Below are 19,746 nucleotides of genomic sequence, written 5' to 3'. Positions count from 1 at the left end.
CTCCATTACAGCATCCACTTAGTCAACCAAACTTTTATTTACTTTTTATTTTTGCAGTGGTGGGGATGAAACCCAGGACTTCAAGCATGCTAGACAAACACAGTACCACTGTGCTACATCCCTAGCCCACTACATTTTCAAATTAACTCTACAACAGTTTTTTTCAATATATTTGAAGTTACAGGAATATTGCTGTGTAAGTTGCCTTTCTCAGGTGGCTTCATCATCAACTTCATTAAAGATCTCCAAGCAAAAGGCTGTGTGAGTACTTTATGCTCTCAAGTTTTGAGATAGTTATAAAATAACTGATACAATACAATTTGAGCCAGTTAGCTAATCCCAAATCCAACCAAATAATATTTCCTGAGACACTGAGCATGAAAGCATTTAATGCCAGCCTAAACCATGTCACCAAATGACAAAAAATATCCTTTATAGGAGACATCTATGAGCTAGATTTTTATTTATCTGAGATATTATATGAGTTAAATGTATAGCTTAAAGGTTGACATAATATCATATTAAATAAGCTAATTTTTTATTTGGTCAAAAGCTCAATTTCTCATCAAGTCAACAACAGAGCAGAGTAGGAAGGATACCAACTTGGGACCTAGTCTGCTTGCATGCTTATGCTTACCATGCAATCTTGAGCGTTACTTTACTCATTTGCAAAATGAGGGTAAAATTCTCATATTTTCCAGAAAATTAAGATTTATTATGAATGTTGAACATGTCTCACATCTTGGAGCTACTCAGACCTCTAAAGCTGTCACTGTACAATTCTTTTCTCCCATGATACGTTCCTGCCTCTGCCCTCAGTTATATTCCTGGCTGCTATGGAAATTACTTTAAATTTAAATAACCTATATATAAAATCATATAAGTAAACTGCCATTATGTCAATAATTTACAAAAGATTTTCTTTTTACTTACACTAAAGTCTTCACTACAATTCAAAAAAAAAAAAAATCAAGACCCTGGGTCCTTCTTAGCATTCTTATGTATCATTTGTACATTCATTCATTTAGAAGAAAATGTGTCCATTTACCTTGCATCCAAGGTCTGACCCAAAATATGAAGACAGTTGACAATTGAGGTTGCATCATTTCCTGAAGGGGAAACAAAAGGCTGAATCAGTTGTCCTGAAAATTTATCAAGGTACCTCTTTTCTATTAATATTTGTGTTGCAAAAATTAGTTAATGGCGTAATTGAATAACTCAACTAAAAACTTTTTAATAACCAAATTTGAAATCATGCAGTTTTTCTGCTTAAAAGTGGTTATGCAAATGTAAGTAGAAAAGCAATAAAGCATGTCTTATCAAATAGCTGACATGCTCAAGAAGCATTCAAAAGCACTGCACAAAGCTAAAAGAACTTTAACTGAATTATTTAAGTATGTTCTCCCTCCCCACACTACCTCATTTTATTTTTAAGTTATATTGTAGGCAGATTTTTAAAGTCAGCTCTTAACCTTTAGAAAATGAGTTGGGTTAAGTTTAAACATTTAAATTTCACTTTAATTACCCCAGCTGTCTCTCCTTTCTTATTTCACTCAACTACCTTAAGATGAATTAATTTGCCTGAATTTTATTGCAGGAAGATAATTTGATTTGCCTGAATATCGTTGGTCTTTGACAGAAAGGAAACACCTTGTAAAATCAGCACGTAAAAAAAAAATCAGAGGTTGAACAAATAAAACAATACTCTTATGAGATATTTGAAATGGGAGTAACTCTTCCTGAGAGTAAGGTAAGATTCACTTGTTTGGGTTGGCATGCTTTATTAGAGTTTATGGAAACACTAATGATACAGGTATTGTATATATTTTATTTTTTGATAGGGATACAAAAAAGTAAACAATGATGAATCCGAAGTACTAATTTGATCACTTCAATATAACTTGATAGTATCTGTTCCTCATTCTATACTTTCATTATATACATGCATGCATATGCACATACACACACACACACACACACACACACACACACACATATACATCGTGTTCTGGGTGCCGAGGGTAACAACTCTTATTTCAACAAAAGCTTTAAAACACTTGGAAATGTTATATTCTTTATATAAAATGTATCCTAAAAGACTTAAATATACATGGAAATTAATAATTATCTTAGAACATGGCCAAGCCAGGTTAGTGAGAAACAAATAAGAAAAAATTAAGGTATTTATTTCTGAGACTGAGATTTTAAAGAAAATGTCTCATGAACTTTGTGTTCTGAATCTCAGAATTTCTGGTTCTAACAAAGGTAAAATGAACAGAAAGGCAGTATTTGTTATTTGCCTATCATCTATTGGCAGAAGCCAGCCCCATGATATCTACTATAACCCTTAGATATATTATTCACTTAATTGTTTCAACCAGAAAACATTAAATACTGGGCTCCTTCAATTTTGGGTTTTGTTTTTCTTTTTGTTTTAGTACTAGGAACTGAACCCAGGGCCTTTGCATCCTCCCCTTTTTTATTTTGAGACAGGGTCTAGCTAACACTAAGTTGTCCAGGCTGTCTTCAAACTTGTAATCCTCCTGCCTCACCTTCCCAGAGCTCTTGGATTATAAGGTACACACCACCCATGCCTGGCTTCCAGTGTTCATTAAGAAATAAAATAGAATCCTTGTACTTGAATTTAATAGAGATAATGAAAAGGAACCAATAAGCAAAAAACAAAAAACAACAACAAAAAAGAAAAACCAAACTCACCATATAACATATTAGGCCACAAGGAAATACATAATTATATAAATAGAATACAAAAAGCAACAGGGATTAGAGCAATGGGCTAGAATACTGAGAGGTCATGAGTCTCTCCTTGAAGTGGCATTTGAGCAGATTTAAATGTCATGAGGCAACAAATTACTCATGAATATGGCTGAGAGTAGGGCCAGATACAGGAAGAGCAGGTGTAAAGGTCAAGGTAAAAACTGAACCTAGTGTTGCAGGCAAGTACATCACAGTGGCTGAAGCTGTGAGACAAAGGGAAAGGAAGAGAAATTTAAGGTACAGAGTTGGGGAAAAGCCAGGTTCTAGAACCTTGAAACCAGAGGCACTGAGGAAATTTTGAAAGTGCAATAGGAAAGTACTCTTAAGTTTACCAGCGAGGTGGGATAGAATAAAATTTCTGTTTTAAAAGGAGTAATTCACAAGGTACACAATTCTGAAAAAGCAGGAATAGGGAGTGCAGAAGCTGAAGAACTTGACGGATGATAGCAAATTTGGAGTAGGATATTACTAGCAGTGAAGACATTAAGGATATGTTTTAAGGATTTTCTTATGGATTGAATGTGAGATGAGAGGGAAAAGAGGCAGGGATAACATCAAGGATTTTTGCCTGAGCAGAAGGTGGAATGGTGGTAGCATTCAGTGGTGTGGGGGGAAGCAGTGTGTACATATGGGGGTATGGGGGTATGGGGGTATGGGGGTGCCCCCTTGCTTTGGGCATGTTAAATGTGATGGACCTATTAAGATGTGGAATAGGCAGATAGTATAAAAAACTGGAATGCAGGGATACATTTGGACATCAAAAGTACATAAATAAATTTAAAAACCACAAATCTCAATAAAATTAGTCAACAAAAATACAGAAGAAGGTCATGGAACCGTTAGTGTTTTGAAACATAAAAGATAAGGAGGACGCAGTTCAGAAATGAGAGAGAAAACCCGTAGGGAAGAAGGAAAATAATACAGCCTATCAGTCTATGCAGCTACTGTTCAGGGCCAGATCAAAGAGCCTGGTCCCTTGCTCTTTTCTTAAAACATGCAATGCTTTTTCTATCCCATTCTCCTCTGATCTAGTGTCTCTAGTTATAGATTATCAGTGTTTGTACTTTATGCTGAAGATGAACCACATCCTTTTCCATAGAAGTGGCTGGAGGTCCTTTAAATTTCTACTCATATAAGCCTGAGAGGTTGAGATTCTTGTTTACTTTGTCTAATAGTGTCTAACCCATAGCAGGCACTTGATTAAATATTTATAGAATGACTCTGAGATACAAAAGTGGGAAATTGCACTAGTGGCCAGAAAGTTCTGTCAGTCAAATGAAAATGTGTACTGGGAATATGAGATTTCTGTGATTGTTGACACTAACAAATATAAACTCCATTTATATTTCTTCATACCCCATATTACATACAGAACAACTTTAAATGGAATCACCTCAATGTAAAAAATGGCAGGAAAAGGACCTGAAAGAATGTTAAAAGAAAGTATTGTCTTCCACATTTTAATTTATAGTCCAAGCAAAAGCATCAACTCCTTTAGCATAGGTAAGGAGCCAGAAATGGTGAATCTAGAAAAAAGAAAGCAGTGATTAAGGTTTTTAAGTAAATATAGCTCTTCTTAAGGCTACCTACATCTCCATAATGAGAAATGTTAATCATGGTTTTAGTAAGAACAGGAAGGCTAATAAAGTGTGGTAAGATGGTAAAATGTTAAAATGGTGATTGAATTTTCATATCCTTAAATATATATGAGGGCTTAAATGCTCTGAAAGTGGTCTATTTGCTTTTATGGTTGTGTGTTTATATCAGCATGTGTTGGGTGTGTACATATATATGTGCATATATAAGCACACAGCTAGATAATGAGAATCCCAGCACATACCTGATTTGAAGGACAAACAACATTGGGTCACTAATAATGTTACAACTCTCATACTATAATTTACTAAATAATAAACTTAAATATATAACTTTTATATATAATATATAATACTTTTTGTATTTTAAACCCGAATTATTTTTTGTTTTTAATAGTTTCTCTAACTTAGAAACTCTCTATCTTTTTTCAAATTTGAAGTATCATATACCATGTGTCTTATAATTTGATATACTGAGAATTCTCAGAGTGGTGACATTTTCTCCTTTGTAAACAGCAATAGCAGTCATTGTAGTATTTATTTATCTCTAGTTTTAGCTGTAAATTTTATTCTTTTATATTTTTAGTGTGGCTATTGAAATGATGTCTCATCATATTCTCTGAAGAAACAATTAATCTTGTCTGAATCTTTAATAGTGTGAAATAAAAGATGCTAAAATATATAAATTTTTCTTAAAATTATTAGGGATCAGAAGGAAATGGAAAAGTGTCATTGACTATCATTTCTGAACTTTGTTATATTGAGGAGAGTAAAATTATTTGTTCCCTAATTTAGTGAGAACTTCAGTTAAAATGAGTTTTGGAAAACTGTATATTCCATTGATTTGTCCTAAAGTCAGGCAATTCTCCACTAATATTATGTTTAATGGAGAGAAAGAGAAATTCCTATACTGCTCTAATATCACCTTCTGACACTCCTTTCATTTTAAGTGTCTGATTCCAACATTTCTGAACTTATTACCCAATAAGAAATAGGTTATTTTCTTTTACAGTTTCCATGACAAGTTAAATTTAGAAAACTTTGGACCATGTACGTTGTTATAGAACTACAGAATTTGAAATTAAAGAAGACCTTAATGATTTTCCAGGTTTTGAATTAAAGTAATCAGTACATGGCAGAAGACTGTGCCTGACTAAAGCATTAGTCAAAGCATTAAAGAGACACTCAATTTTCAGATATGCGCTATTCTTAGTGATTCTTAGTATTTTAAATCATTTTCTGTCCATTATATGTCTGCTACCAAACAAATCAAGCACAATCTGAACATCACTAGGAATAGTATAGACATATATTAATTTTCTAATATCTCCTGATATAGAAAAATAGTCATTTAAATATATGAATGGTTTTGGGGAGAAGACATCAGCAATATCAATATAAACCTAACCCAGTAATTTATTGATCAGGGGGAAATAAGAGTTGAAAGAATTTACTGTGCTACTTTACTTAGTATTTAACTTTAAAACTCAAACACAATATTAAGATTTATGTGGTGGTTTAAATTAGGCACTCATCTGGAAAATGAAAATTTTATTACCTACTATTTCACTTTAAACACATACTATGTATCTCATCAGTATTCCTTCAGGTAACATTGGAGTTGTATTGATGATGTATATTGAGTTCTAGGGTCACTGAGAGGTCAAATCAGAAGAAATCCTGGAGTACTAAGCTCATGATGTCCAAAATGCTGGCTTGTGGCAAGTATTCCTGGAAATCCCTATGTCAAATACTCAGAAATTCTCCACTGACTTTGGAAGGTGTCTAGAGGATTTAGTGTCTTACTAGGATGCTGGAAATTCACCAGAAAACTGGAAAGTAGAAAAGCTCTACAAATGACAAATATTTCACATTAGTCTTCTCAAATAGCTCTCAGAAATGACAGGATCACTGTTGGGTGAGTTTCATAACCTTGGTATTAAAAGGGTCACTTATTGCATATTATTTCCTTTTCAATATAAGTACCTTATTTTACATGGAAGTTTTAAAAAGAAACTTAAAGAAATTATTTTCCTAAATTATATGATAACTGGATAGTTCAGTTTTTATTAATAATGCCTGAAGGAAAAAAAACCCCTTAAGCTTGGCTTTTCTGTGAAGGCAAGAAAACTTTCAAATTTACAGCACTATCTCACTGTCCTCAGTGTCTGCTTTCTTATCTACTGTCTCTATTAAACCAGAAGCTTCTTAAAGGGAGGATCTGGTTGGCTCATTCATCCACTTACCAGATACTTTCAAAATACCTACTATGTGTCACACTTTCTGCTAATCCCTGAGGGGGGGGGGGACTGTGAGCCCTCACGGAACTGAGAGTTCTGCAGGAGACATGTTAATCCAGAAATCACACTGTCAGTGATATGAAGCAAAGATACATGGAGCAGGAGACTGGTATGATAGTAAGAGGCAGCAATATGATTAGAGAGGCCAGGAAAGATTTCCAGAGAGGAATAGTGGGACTGAAATCTGAAGCATGAGAAATGTACTCCATTCTGGATGAGAACTGAGGATGAGTGTCTTGTGTGGATATCCTCAGGTGCTAAATGTAGCACATGCAAAGGGCCTGTGCAGAAATAAGCTGAAACTGCAAAGAAAGCAAGAAATGTTCTGGACAATGAGGATGGGTTGGTCCAGAAGGAAGGCAGTACGGAGTGTTCACATACTCAAATGAAGACGTCTGGTGTCTATGCTAAAGAAATGGAAACCACTGAATATAAAGGAGTGTGATATGAGAGACAAGTGTTTGGGGGAGATAAGATTGTGCAGAACATAGTTTAGAGAGGCCAGAGGAGATTCAGAGAGAATGGTCACTATGGTCTTGGAGTACCCTAGGCAAAGGTGTATAAAATGGCCTCCATGTAGCAGTGGAGACAAGAAAATCTTCATTTCTCAATGTTCATGTCATGAGAGAATGCCTCACACATAGCAGGCACACAATGGATGTTTACTGAATGATGCACTGAAGGCTCTAGATTTATCTTCATGTAAAACCTAAAGCCCTCAAGGGACCCTGATATGCACACACCTGTTCACCATTCCTGGCGCTGCTGAAGTCTTAGTTATCATAGTCTGCTTCCTGTAAAGATGACTGAAGGTTTAAACAGGCTGTTAGTGGGAGAGCTTGAGAATCCTCTGACTGCCTTGAAATTAGTAATTAGAATTTCTAGTTAGCCAAGTGGGAAGAAATGGTGAAAATAAAAACAGCACTACTTTAGTCAAAATAGAGTCTTTAAAATGGCAAATGGGATCCTTGTCACTTGTCAGCCTGTGTAGGTCCTACTGATGTCCTGAATAAATTTCCAACTTAAAATCATTAGCAAGCATTTCAGAATTAAAACAGGGAAGCCTATATTTAAACAAGATGATATTTTCTTTCTGCTTTTCCCACTATAAAATATTCTGCTTGATTCTTCAGAAATTTGTGGGGAATACAGCTTACCCGCCCTTAGAAAAACAAAAAACATACCTTACCTTTTCCCAATATAAAATGCAATGGCTTAAAATCCTCCAAAAGAACAAATGAGATGTAAGAGCACTATTAATCTTTTCCTTTCTTACATAGGTGCTTCAATGTATAAGAAATATTTTAAAGTAGATCAAATATACAAACAAATATGGAAGTCCAAATTTTGGTAGTCCTCATTTTCGATTGCAGAAAAAAATTTGGCTACAAATAAGATTCAGAGATATACCTGCAATTTGGCAGCCAAGTTGGAATAAATATTCCATGACTTATTAGATGCTGCTAACCACCATTATTACCATCAGCAGGAGGCATATTTTGTCTATTTTAATGCTCACTCTTATCTCCAATCCCTGATTCTGTCTGTCTTTCTGTATATCTTTACCCTTACTCACCATCACTGAACCCAACTATTTCTTTGTTAATCTCAACTTATTCCTCCTAGGTTAGGTCATGAGATTTTTAAACCAAAACAGTACAGGAAATATGCTTAGATAATTCATCTATTTCCTACCAGAATGCAAGCAAATGATATAAAGGTAGGATGAAAGAAATGAGATGAATATGACCATATACAAACATGTACTGCATATGTGCTATTAGATTTTCTTTTTAAAAAAAGTCACAAAGTAAATACCTGGATTAAACTACTTCTGATTCAGTCTGAACACGGCAATATTATAAAGATTTCATTGTCCATGTATTTAAATAGTCAAGTCCCCTATTTTGGTTATGTAATTTGATTTGTATCAATAAGATCTAAAATATGATTCAAATAAATCTAAAATCAAACTCGGAGGCCTTATTGTGAAAGCTGTAAGCACTTCAAAATTCATTATCTCACATTAGATTTGATGTACAAAATGTATCTCTAAGATTAGTGACTTTAACTTACTATAAAAATGAAAAAAAAAAAGACAGACAATTGGAAGTCCCTTGTCCAAATAATTCAGATGGTTAATTTACAAAACCAAGACTTAGATCTAGGTTTTTCATATTCAAAGACCACTATCCTTCCAGGACATTATATTAGTCTAAAGCTAGGTGATAGCTGTAAGGTTTAAATGCTTAAGACTTAATAATTCTCTTCATCAGGCAAGTCTGTATTACAGTATGTTCAGATCAGAGTATGTTAAAGGCCTCTTGGAGTTTATATTATCCTAAGGCAAATGCTGAAGCATTGGAGACATGTTTAATAATAGAAAGAATTTGTAATTGTGTAACAGCACATAATAGTTCGCAAATGAATTCCTATTAAAAATAAAAGCAATAGTGTTTAAAGAGTAAGGGATTTAGAACACAAAGCCTAAATAGAAATATTAGGGTCACAAAGAGATGGAATGAATATTAAAGTTCAGGTATTTTCCTCAATAGGAATGACAATGGATATAACACATCTATTTTCAACTATCAAACCCCTGGATTATATATTGAAAAGGAAAAGCAGGAGTTCAGGAACAGGCATAGTTAACCATAGTAATGGCAGTCTACATATGGTTCCTTGGAGATGGTTCTTGTGCCATTCAGAAATTGGCACACTGGAAGTTTCTGGGACGTTGGAAAGGTTCTGGCTTGACCTGAACAATGACTGAATGGATGTACGTGTGTGTAAAATTTCATCAATTTATTCTTAAGATTTTTGAACTTTATCATAATGAGATATAAGAAAACAAGAATAAACCATATATACGGAAGTTAGAAATAGCACAACAGAAACTTTTATTATGCTTATTAGTAAGAACGCAAAAATGCAGAGAAGTCCCCCATAAGAAGTACATTTAACTAAATAGTAATCTCTAAAGACAAATGGAGAATGCTTAAAACCACTGTTATTCTGGGAAGGTTAAACAGTACATGAAAATCTAGTCTAAATAATTTTCCAAGATATTGTTCTCTTTTGAAAGAAGTCCAGAAAGGCAACTAGAAATTATTTTGATAATAATTGTCCTTTTGATTTTAAACAACTGAACAATGTAAACACTCTGGCAGTCTATATGAATATACATTTTAATTACTAAATTTAAGAGCATTGAATATTGCAAATACTAGGACCCAAATACTACAGCATTAGCTAGTTATACCAGGAAGCTAGCATTTCTCAGAAACCGTAAAGAACTTAAAAGTTATTTGTGTGCAGGTGTTCAAGTATATACATACGTAACCCTGTTTATTCAAAATGGCTGTCATAGAAATGAATTATTTCACCTTAATTTTTCTTCCAAATGTAATTGAATGTATAATATCTCTTATCAATATACCTCTATATGTTTTCTTGGTAAAGTTTTCCAACATTATCTTAAAACCTGTGCACTAGAACAAAGGGCTTAAATTTGCTTTGGCAATTTATAAAATCAGATGTGTGATGTGTAAGACAGGAATTATGCCAGATGGTATAGGCTTTTAAAGCCCCACAGCAGGGAAAGTCTGCAGAAAGTGAGCACCCACCCTGCTTGGCTGTCCAGAGGCAGGTGCTCCGGACCAAGGACTTCAGCTACGTGAACTCTTGGACACAAAGAAAAACTGAGTCTTGGCTGAGTGCTGCTAGAAAAATCACTTTTGCCATCTTGATTATGGAGCTCCCATGTTTGAAATGCGGTAAACATGCAAATCTGTAGTCAACAGCATTAAAAAAAGTGCATTTTAAAAGTCTGATTTACAACAGCTCATTATTTCATCTACCAAAAGTTTTTTAAAAAATCCAACAGCCTGGTTTTGATTTTACCCCTGAAATAAAATATGGTGGAACTTGCCATTTTCATTCATTACTCTTCATGCCTTTTTGATTTTTAATTATTCTTTGGACTAGCATAAAAAAGACATGGAGCCCCATATCACCATAAATAATGCTTATCAACAACCTCAAGGACCTTGTCTTGGCCTATGACAACCATGCATGCAGCCATGCAAACATGCATTCATGCAACATTGCAGCACACAACATAGTGCGAAATGGCAAAGAAAACCAAGTGCTAGCCATGCAAATCATTTTTCCAAGGGTCTCCTTACCAAACAGTGAAATCCTATGCCTGACAAGAACTCCAAGTTTGCAGAATAGGCTGAAGACAAAAGTAAAACAAAAGAGAAAAGGGAAGGGGGGAAGGGAAGGTAGAAAAGATAGGGAGAAATTTTTAAAATAAAAAAAGAAGAAAAAAGAAAAAAAAAAACAGCTGATATATGAGCCGGAAAAAAGCAACATGATGTCACGCAGAAAGAATCACTTCTCTGAGCAGAATGTGGAATAAAGGTATTAAAGAAAGAGTCTTTGAGTGCGTATCTTTAACAAACATGGTTAAAAAAGCACATATTATAAGTAAAGAAACCAAAAAAAATTGAAAGCAAAGCTAATTAATATAAAAGCAGTCTATATGAACCCCATAAGAACATAACTACTGAAAAACCATAAGGAAAACTTTAATTGTATCTTCCCAAATACATCACTGGATTTCTAGATTTTTAAAAAATTATGGACATTACTTAAGAGAAATATGGTGCTTTGCATAAAGTATTAAATTTTATGTGCTTTGCTGCTCAAAATGTCCTTCTTTCCCAATCTTGATCACAGACTTTACACATTTACCAGACATCCAGTGAATTCAGACACAGTGAAGTAGAAATAGAATTTGAGCAACTGATAATCACTCAGAAGATAGCGCAGATGTGATAATTTAAAGGATTCTTCATGCTAATGAAGAAACTGAGTATGTTTCTTATATCTTCTAGAACATGTTCCTGGGGAGCCCCTCCAGGCAACTGGCAATGGGAGATTCTGGTAACAATTACCAGTATTCATCATTCAGCATCCCGGTCCTGAATCTGTCGCCTCTCAGATCAGATTCCTGAACCTAGGACAGTCTGGAAAGCCTGTCTCTTCACCAAGCCTCAGTTCAGGAGGCAGGCTCCCTCAGGTCCCTCTATTAGGAATCACATCCAGGCTCCACTACCTCCTACTCTACCCATACCTCAGGACTCAACTGCAGAATTTTTTTTTTTTTTTTTGGTACCGGGGATTGAATTTGGGACCTTGCACTTTTGAGGCAGGTGGTGGAACCACTGAGCTAAATCCCTGGCCCCACTGCAGCATTTTCCATTTTCTACCTGGCACTTGATCTTCCTGATGATAACTGACATTAGTTTCACACCTACCCACACTTCTGAGCTCTCAGGAGCAGTGTCTTATCCTGGCCAATGCTTCTCAGTAAACTAAGCTTGAAGAAGCATTCGTCAATTCCCAGGTAGACCAGAGGACAGGTAGACCTCTACTGCCCCTGTTTTTATAGGTTCTTTAGGTAAACTCTTCATCACCAGCAATGCTCAAATTCCCAGAGCACCCATATTAGAGCTGCACAGCAGCAATGGAGGCAAATGAAGGCAATCAACCCAAGGCAAGATGGAAAGAAAGGGCAGCGAGAAGGACCCATTTGTGTGGATAACTTCTTACAGTAAGTCTGGCCATCCTGGCCCACTTTTGTATCAATGTGCATTAATTTATTGATGAAAATGAATGATATAGGGAATTTTGTAGTTTTTACAGGAACATGTACAGCCAGAAATATCTGAGGCTTTGGTAAATCTCTTATACCAGTGAAAAGTTCTAAAACTAATGACTCATTCAAGTAGCTACTAGATGAAGATTAGACACTATATCCTTGACTTGCATTATTTAATGCTATATATTTTTAAAATTTATATATATATATATATATATATATATTAAAGACAATAAAACAAGAGCAGCTTTCTCCAGGAACCTCTTGAACTTACTGAGCTTTCTGCGTGACAACTGAGTGCTAACTCCAAAAAAGTGTGTCTCCTACAGAGAGCAATTACATTTAGAACTATACATACTTTACAGCCCTGCATTCCAATTTATTTTAAGTGATGACATTTTTTACTTATTACTCTGTAGTACTCAGGGTACAACACAACATTCTGAGGTATTTTTGACGATGGTTTTATCAGGCTAGGATTATGTTTAACCCAATTAATTCAGGTGTAGAATGTTTTGTGTAGAACTTTTCTTTATTTCAGTCCATCAGATTCTAATTAATGGCTAATAATTTGTCAGAGAAAAATGACTTAACAATATCTGCTGCTTCTGAACTCTATGTGCCATCAGAGAGAAACAGATATAGAAAGTTATGTCCTATAAAAAGATAAATTATATCTCTTTGCTCTCCCATGCCATCCATTTTGGGGGCAGAATTCTTGTGTAGACTATAAAGTTTGATTATTATAAACTTTAGCCTATACTTCCTCTAAAAATATTTCCCATAATACTGTGGCCCCCTTTCTCTGCTCTTCCTGATATTAGTCAGAATGTGTAAGGCAACTACCCTCCTTCAGCATTGTTTATTGCCTCATGCTGAAACACTCCCTTGAAGTTCATTAATGCTACCAATCAGCAAATTTTAATAACCTGTTCTTACTGTATTTCTTGGAGAGCTTTCTGCAGTACTTGATACTGTTGAACACTTAAATCTTCAAAACTCTTACCTCCCTTGGATTTTGTTTTATAGCAATCTTCTTTCCCTTCCTCTCTAATCATGCTTCATATTCTTCAAAGATCCACTTCTGAAAATCCTCCAAATGTAATCATTCTCCATGGGTCGGTAGCAAGACCTTTTTGCTTCTCACTTCAGCCTCCTTTCAGTTTCTTTTACTTTCACATCTTCAAGAATCATACTTGCACAGATAATCCATAAATTTGTCATTTGTAGTCCTTGTCTCGCCACAAGAACCAAAGGCATATTTCCAGCTACCTGCTGAATATTTCTGGCTGAATGTCCTGCCTATACTTCAGTGAATCACTAATCAATTTAACCTCTTCTGGAAAGTATCTCTTTTTCTGAAATCTGCTGTTTTTGTGAGCAATACGAACAGTGTTCCAACTACCTAGAGCTAAAACTTCAGCACCACAATGAAATCCTCACCTGCCATACTACTGCCAAGTCATGCTGACTTTCTTGTTTCCCACATCCAGCTTCCTCTTACAATGACAGCTCTTCCCTATACTCAGTACTCTATTCATCTCCACTGACACATATCACAATTTTGTGTACAGTCAGCTCCAAATGTATGCATCTACTTTACTGTACTTTCAAGCTCATTCAATTTAGGAGCTGTGTTCTTATGGGTGTGTGTTTATCTCCAGATCTAGGACATCTGGCTGTGCACAGCAGGCTCTCATGAGTGTCTACTGAATGGCCCAGTGGGTGGTACTTCTGCTGTGACAACCTAGGTTGCTGCTCTGGTCCTGAAACCCTGCCATGTACAGCTCTCCCATTCCTGTGCATCTCTTACTGCTGCCACGTTGCCCTTCCCAAAGCGCCATGCTGATCATCCACCAATTTAAAAGGCTTCAATGGCTTCTTAGTGCCAAGGAATTGGTTAAAAGTAACATTTTAAAATTTCAAAAGAAAGGAAGAGACCCCTTATTCTGAGTTAGTATCCATTACAATCTAGATGACTCACCTAAATGACCAGACACTATACTTTATTGATATGGTTACATACTATCTGCAAAATATTCCCCTCCCTCAATCTCTGACTTACATTTCTTTGTGTTCAACTTTGTATGGCCTGGCTTCCATAGTCTTTAGACTCTCCAACCCCATCCAACATGGTTGGACTTGATTTGAATCCCAGGGAACCACTAGGGCTTTCTTCTATTATGACTATATTCATGTCTGGGTATTTAGCTACCACAAGGTGCCTTCCAGGAAGAGAGGAACCAAATCCCATTCTTTGCAGACAAAATAGTGCTGACTTCAGACACTGTAATGCTCAATACATCATTTCTTATACCAGGGAATAGCTAAACAGCTCATGGAAACATCAATTTTTATTTGTGTAGAAGTTAACTTTAGACCCATAAAATTGCTACTCGCAACTAAAACCATCATTATAGTGCATTTTTAAACATATACCTTTTATTCATAGTAGCACAAACAGTTTTTTACTTATTTTATCAGATTTTGTCTATTTGGTTTTATTTTTTACCTATTTTAATTCACTTAAGTTGTAATATTGAATTCCAGTAGTAAGAAATCAGACATTTATAAATTTCAATGGTTCCATTTAAGTGTGTCAAATTACTGATTTGGTTTTTGTATTTTAATGGTGCTACTAGTTGCTTTAACATATTTGTGTTGTTACAAAATATTTACATCTCTAAAACTTTGAAAACAGCAATAAAACTCTTAGTACACTATCTGAAGGAAACAACTGTTAAAATTAAGTTTACTTGTTACTAATATTCTATATATATAAATTTAAGTATTTTTACAAGTTCAGTTATTACTATTTGAACATATATTTTATTTTTCCTAATGATCACTTTCTTTAATTATTATTCATATCCATCATAATTTTAACAGCTTTGCAGCATTTTGTACATGGATGTATCATAACTTATTTATCATTACTATATTCATTTTTCAATCTATGAATTTTTCTGAAGTTAAATTCCTGTTTTATACTAATATATTATCAAGAAATGTTACTTCTACTCATTTCTATGTCTTGGAATTTTAAATGACATATGTTCTTTTTTTGAAAATGCTAATTAGAAATGTAAAATTTACCAACCCTCTTTCTATTTGGTGAAGTAAAACTGAAGATAAAGTCATTAAAAACACTTTTCTGCATTGTCGTCATAGAGAGGGAATGTTTAGGGTCAGTCTTGGACCTCAAAATTCTATCACTCGAGGTTAGCACAGAATAGCACAGAATTTTTCAGACTTATTCAATGAGGGATACAGAGGTGGTGATGGAAAATAAGCAAATTTTTTCATGTAAAGTTCTATGAATTTTTTTCTATTCTCATGTATAATTAACAGATAAAACTGTGTATAATATAGGTGTACAACTTGATGTTTTCATATATGTTATTTTGTAGTCAGTGAAAATTTGGAGGGTAAGTAAGTCTGACACTGAATGGAGATAATAAAATATAAGAGAGAAGATAGCAGAATTTGCATCAATTTATCTGCATTTTCCCCCTATTTTTTCTGATTGTATTTTCTCTTGATTTATTTAATCAACTGATATTTAAATTCACAATACCCTCTGGGAATAAAGTTTCAATTACAAAAGGCTACTTGTCCCTGGGAAGAGTAGAAGACTTTTCAACATCCTGAGTTTCATGGTGGATGTGTACTGGGAACTTGGTGCCTCTGGGTTTCCTAGCTACTGTATGTGCTCATGGTCCAGGGGCTCAAAGAAGAGAACGAGTATGCTCAAGAAATACTACAGGCCAGCCACTCTCCCTTCCAGGGATGGTGGGAAAGAAGCCTATGCCCAAGTGGGTGGGGAAAGAGACAGGGCATGTCTTCTCTATCTGGTAACAGGTTTTGGAAACAAAGTGTGCCACTGCAATGAATCACATCTGTTTTTCTCACTGCCATCCATTTCATCAGCTTCATAGAAAAAGTATTATTTGAGAAGGTCTGAGCACATTTCTAGTGTTGCTACAATCCTACATCACATGACTGGCCACTGACTAGCTGGTGGAATAGATAACAAATTAGAGAAATGAGCAGAAAATTACCTCTTGATTGCTCCCTCCCACATTAAATAATGCAGGGATCCTATTTATTCTCCATCTTCAGGTGATGGACTTTTTCAATTTCTTGTCACCCTCACCAGTAGGTTGACAAAGCACCTCCACCCAGCACAGCATTACTCAAGGCCAAGGATATCCTTTAGTTTCTCCACTGTTCTGATTTATACACTTTGCTCATTTTTATAGAAATTTCATTTCATTCATATACACTCTTAAAAGTCTGCTATGGATTTTGAGCAATATAATAAATAATATATAGGTAGATATGCTCAGTAATCAATTCTCATGTGTAGTAAGTTCTAGCAGAGCTTTGAGGAAACAGATACCAAATCCCCAACAGAATTTGAAAAAAATATTTATAGAAAGAATATTTAAGTTTAAACACAAATGAGAAGGCATTTCTAAGATACAAACTTAAATGTCAAGAGGGGAAATGTCAGAAAGTATATTTTTTATTTCTGTACTTTCCAAGATTGGTCATTAAAATTTTTGTGTCATTAAAATGTGTGTAAGTAGGATTTTGTCCGCCTGAAAAATAAAAGCTGTATTAGAGTTCCAAAAATGTTAAAGAAATCAATGTTAAAAGCATCATGTTTCACAGAGACTAACATTGGTAATGCCTCCCTGGCCTAATTGTGGATTCTGCTTTGTACACTTTGTTTCTCCTCTTCATCGATGTAGTTAGCAGCAAGGAATAAAGAAATATAACTCTAGCATACATATCTTAAGTTAGAAAAACTCTCCTTATCCAGTGTTGGATGTCAATAGGTCAGAGACTAGAAGCAAGGGGAGGGGCCTCTGGTCATGGCCCCACTGTGGTTCTCTGCCCCAAATGCATACACACAGAACCCAAGCACAAGCTCTTTACCTAGTCACCATCTCTTTTTCTTTGTTTGATGCATGTCCTCCAGAGCAGAGAGGTCTGCTTGCTGCAGATAAGAAGTATAAACGATGGTTTTTGAAATACTGATCAATTAAAGGAAGAACAACCTGAAAGAAAGGAAAAAAAGGTCTACAGAGTGGACTCTAGCTGGGGATGGATGAGAGGAAAGGCTCACAGCAGTCAGAGTTCTGTTCACATGCCACAGGTCCTAGGTCTACACCACGTCAGAGCATGCCTCTCTCTTGTTGTCTCTGTGGCCTCCCTGTCCTGTGTGTGTGTGTGCAATGTGAGGCGGGGAAGTTGGATGTGGTGGGAAGAAACTATGTGGCACAGAGCACATTTCCAATGGCGTGAAATTTTTCTCCAAGTGAGATGAGATATTCTCAGTATTTTCACACAGAGCAGTTCAATGCCCAGCAGGCTCCAAAATAATCCATGATCACCACATATTGGATAAGTAATAACTGTCAGGACTGCAATGGACCCAGTGCCAACTGATTGTCCTGGGAATTGTATGTGGGGGCTGTCATCCTTGCTTTACCGGTACTACATGGAGAGAGACAGAGCGAGAGACATAACATGCCTAACAACATTCTTCTGACCTGGCTTTCTCAAAGCCAACATCCTATATCTTCCTTTCTTCCTTTTTTCTTTCTTTATTATTATTATTTTTTATTTTCTCCCTCTGGCCTCTCCCTCTCCCTCTCCCTCTGCCTCTCCCTCTCCCTCCCCCTCTCCCTCTCTGGCTGGCCTGGAATTCACAGTGATGCTCCTGCCTGGGCCTCCCACGGGCTGGGGATTACAGCCATGTGCCACAACACCTGGCTCCAACGTCCTCTTTCTGCACACTTAATCCTGCTGGCCTCAGCCAACTTCTCCTCCTTGCTCTGGGCACGCCTGCCATTTGTCTCTGTATGCATAATTTCCTCTGTCTGCAATGCTCTTCCTGCTCTCCAAAAGCTTTATTTCACTCCTTCTACAGGCCTCAGCTCAGGGGAACTTCATCAGATATGCCTCTGCTGGCCTCCTCAACTACCTAAAATCCTATATTCCCTGCTCTTTTAACAACTTTGCCAATTTTATATTTTAAACATGTAAAAACTTTAGATTAAAGATTCTCTTCCCAAGAGACTATGAGCTACAAGAAAGCAAGACTAATTTAGTGTCTGCTTTCCACTGAAGTTCTTTCTCAGCTTAGAGAACTGTTACTTGGGCAATTTTGTTTACAGAGAATTTCTAATATGTAGGGCTGTGCTGGGCCTATAGCAAGCACTAGATAAATATATTTTCAATGAATAAATTAAAAAATTAATGATAGCATTACCAATATTCAAACTCAAGTGTGTCTAAATATACAGACTTTTTTTCTACCATGTGGTATAGCAGAGTTACAGAGAATGAGGAATATGCAAGTTTTATCTATCTTCCTTGAAAGTTTTGACACTGCCTGAATTTAATGTTTGGCATATAGTAGGTACTCAATAAATATGGTGAATGAATGAAATATAGACTTAGGAGAAACTAAGCCACATTAAGCATCTGTAAAAAGGGTAGGAAAAAAGAGAATGTATTTTAAGAGTATATTAGAGACCATGAATATAGTATTCTGATAACTTGCTATCAAGGGAGACTATAATCTAATAGAGACTGAAGATTGATTGATCAATTGATTTATCTATCTGCCTGTCATCAACATTATGCAACCCAGGATGAACCAAATCTTTGCATGACTGGAACAGACTCTGAGTGCTCTGCTGAGTTGGAAAGAAAAGACAAATCTTTATATGAAAGGTAAAATTGTAAAGATATAAATAGATACCAAATATTAATCAAAAAGCATGCCATTTTAAAGTATATCAGTGTTGTGCTTATAGTAAATTATCTGTAATGTAACCAAATGCAAGTACTTTGCAAGAAAACTGACAGCAAAACTTAGGTCCTCTGGTCAACTATAAGGTAGTATAAACAGGAATGCTTAGCCGGGGCATCACATGTCATGACAATCTCTAGGCTACCACCTACTGCCTGAATCAGACCAGGGTACGATAAGTACTGAGGGAGTGCAGGATTCCAGTGTGGAGACATTCCAACTCCTCATCTCTTCCTTTTTTGGATGAAAGGAAGTGATGAATGTTATAATAATACACCAAATCCCTGCTAGAACCTTATTAAATGGAATAAACAATAACGGAATATACTTTGTATATGAACAATTTAATCTCTTTAAGCCTCAGCTTTCTCATCTATAAAATGAATAGGACTAAAGTCCAACAACACAGATTCTACAGTAAATGTTCTAGTAATATGTCAATTTATGAATTAGCTAATGCTTTTTCTCCTTTGAAAAGAAATGCTCATTAAAACCGTTAAATCATGCCAATATTCAAAGTTTTTTTTCACTTATTTTTTTCCTCTGAATCATATGAGAAAGTAAAAGAAGAAAAAG

At 35.5% G+C, this 19,746-nt stretch overlaps 1 protein-coding gene across 5 annotated transcripts in view; it reads right to left on the bottom strand.

Moving 5' to 3' along the window:
- Ryr2 (ryanodine receptor 2) overlaps positions 1-19,746 on the bottom strand; it is a 676,288-nt gene that overhangs the window by 114,765 nt on the left and 541,777 nt on the right. For all 5 annotated transcript variants that reach the window (XM_087181253.1, XM_087181249.1, XM_087181250.1 and 2 more), the window contains 3 exons: positions 17,286-17,407; positions 10,861-10,910; positions 1,049-1,109 (listed from right to left, as the gene is read on the bottom strand). In XM_087181253.1, coding sequence (XP_087037379.1) covers positions 1,049-1,109; positions 10,861-10,910; positions 17,286-17,407 — 233 coding nt within the window. The remainder of the gene's footprint in view (positions 1-1,048; positions 1,110-10,860; positions 10,911-17,285; positions 17,408-19,746) is intronic.

Source organism: Heterocephalus glaber, unplaced genomic scaffold (assembly GCF_053883595.1).
Source record: "Heterocephalus glaber isolate CG9 unplaced genomic scaffold, H.glaber_assembly_v1.0 deba00001472, whole genome shotgun sequence".
Lineage (NCBI taxonomy): Eukaryota > Metazoa > Chordata > Mammalia > Rodentia > Bathyergidae > Heterocephalus > Heterocephalus glaber.
This window is presented reverse-complemented; position numbering and strand designations above follow the sequence as displayed.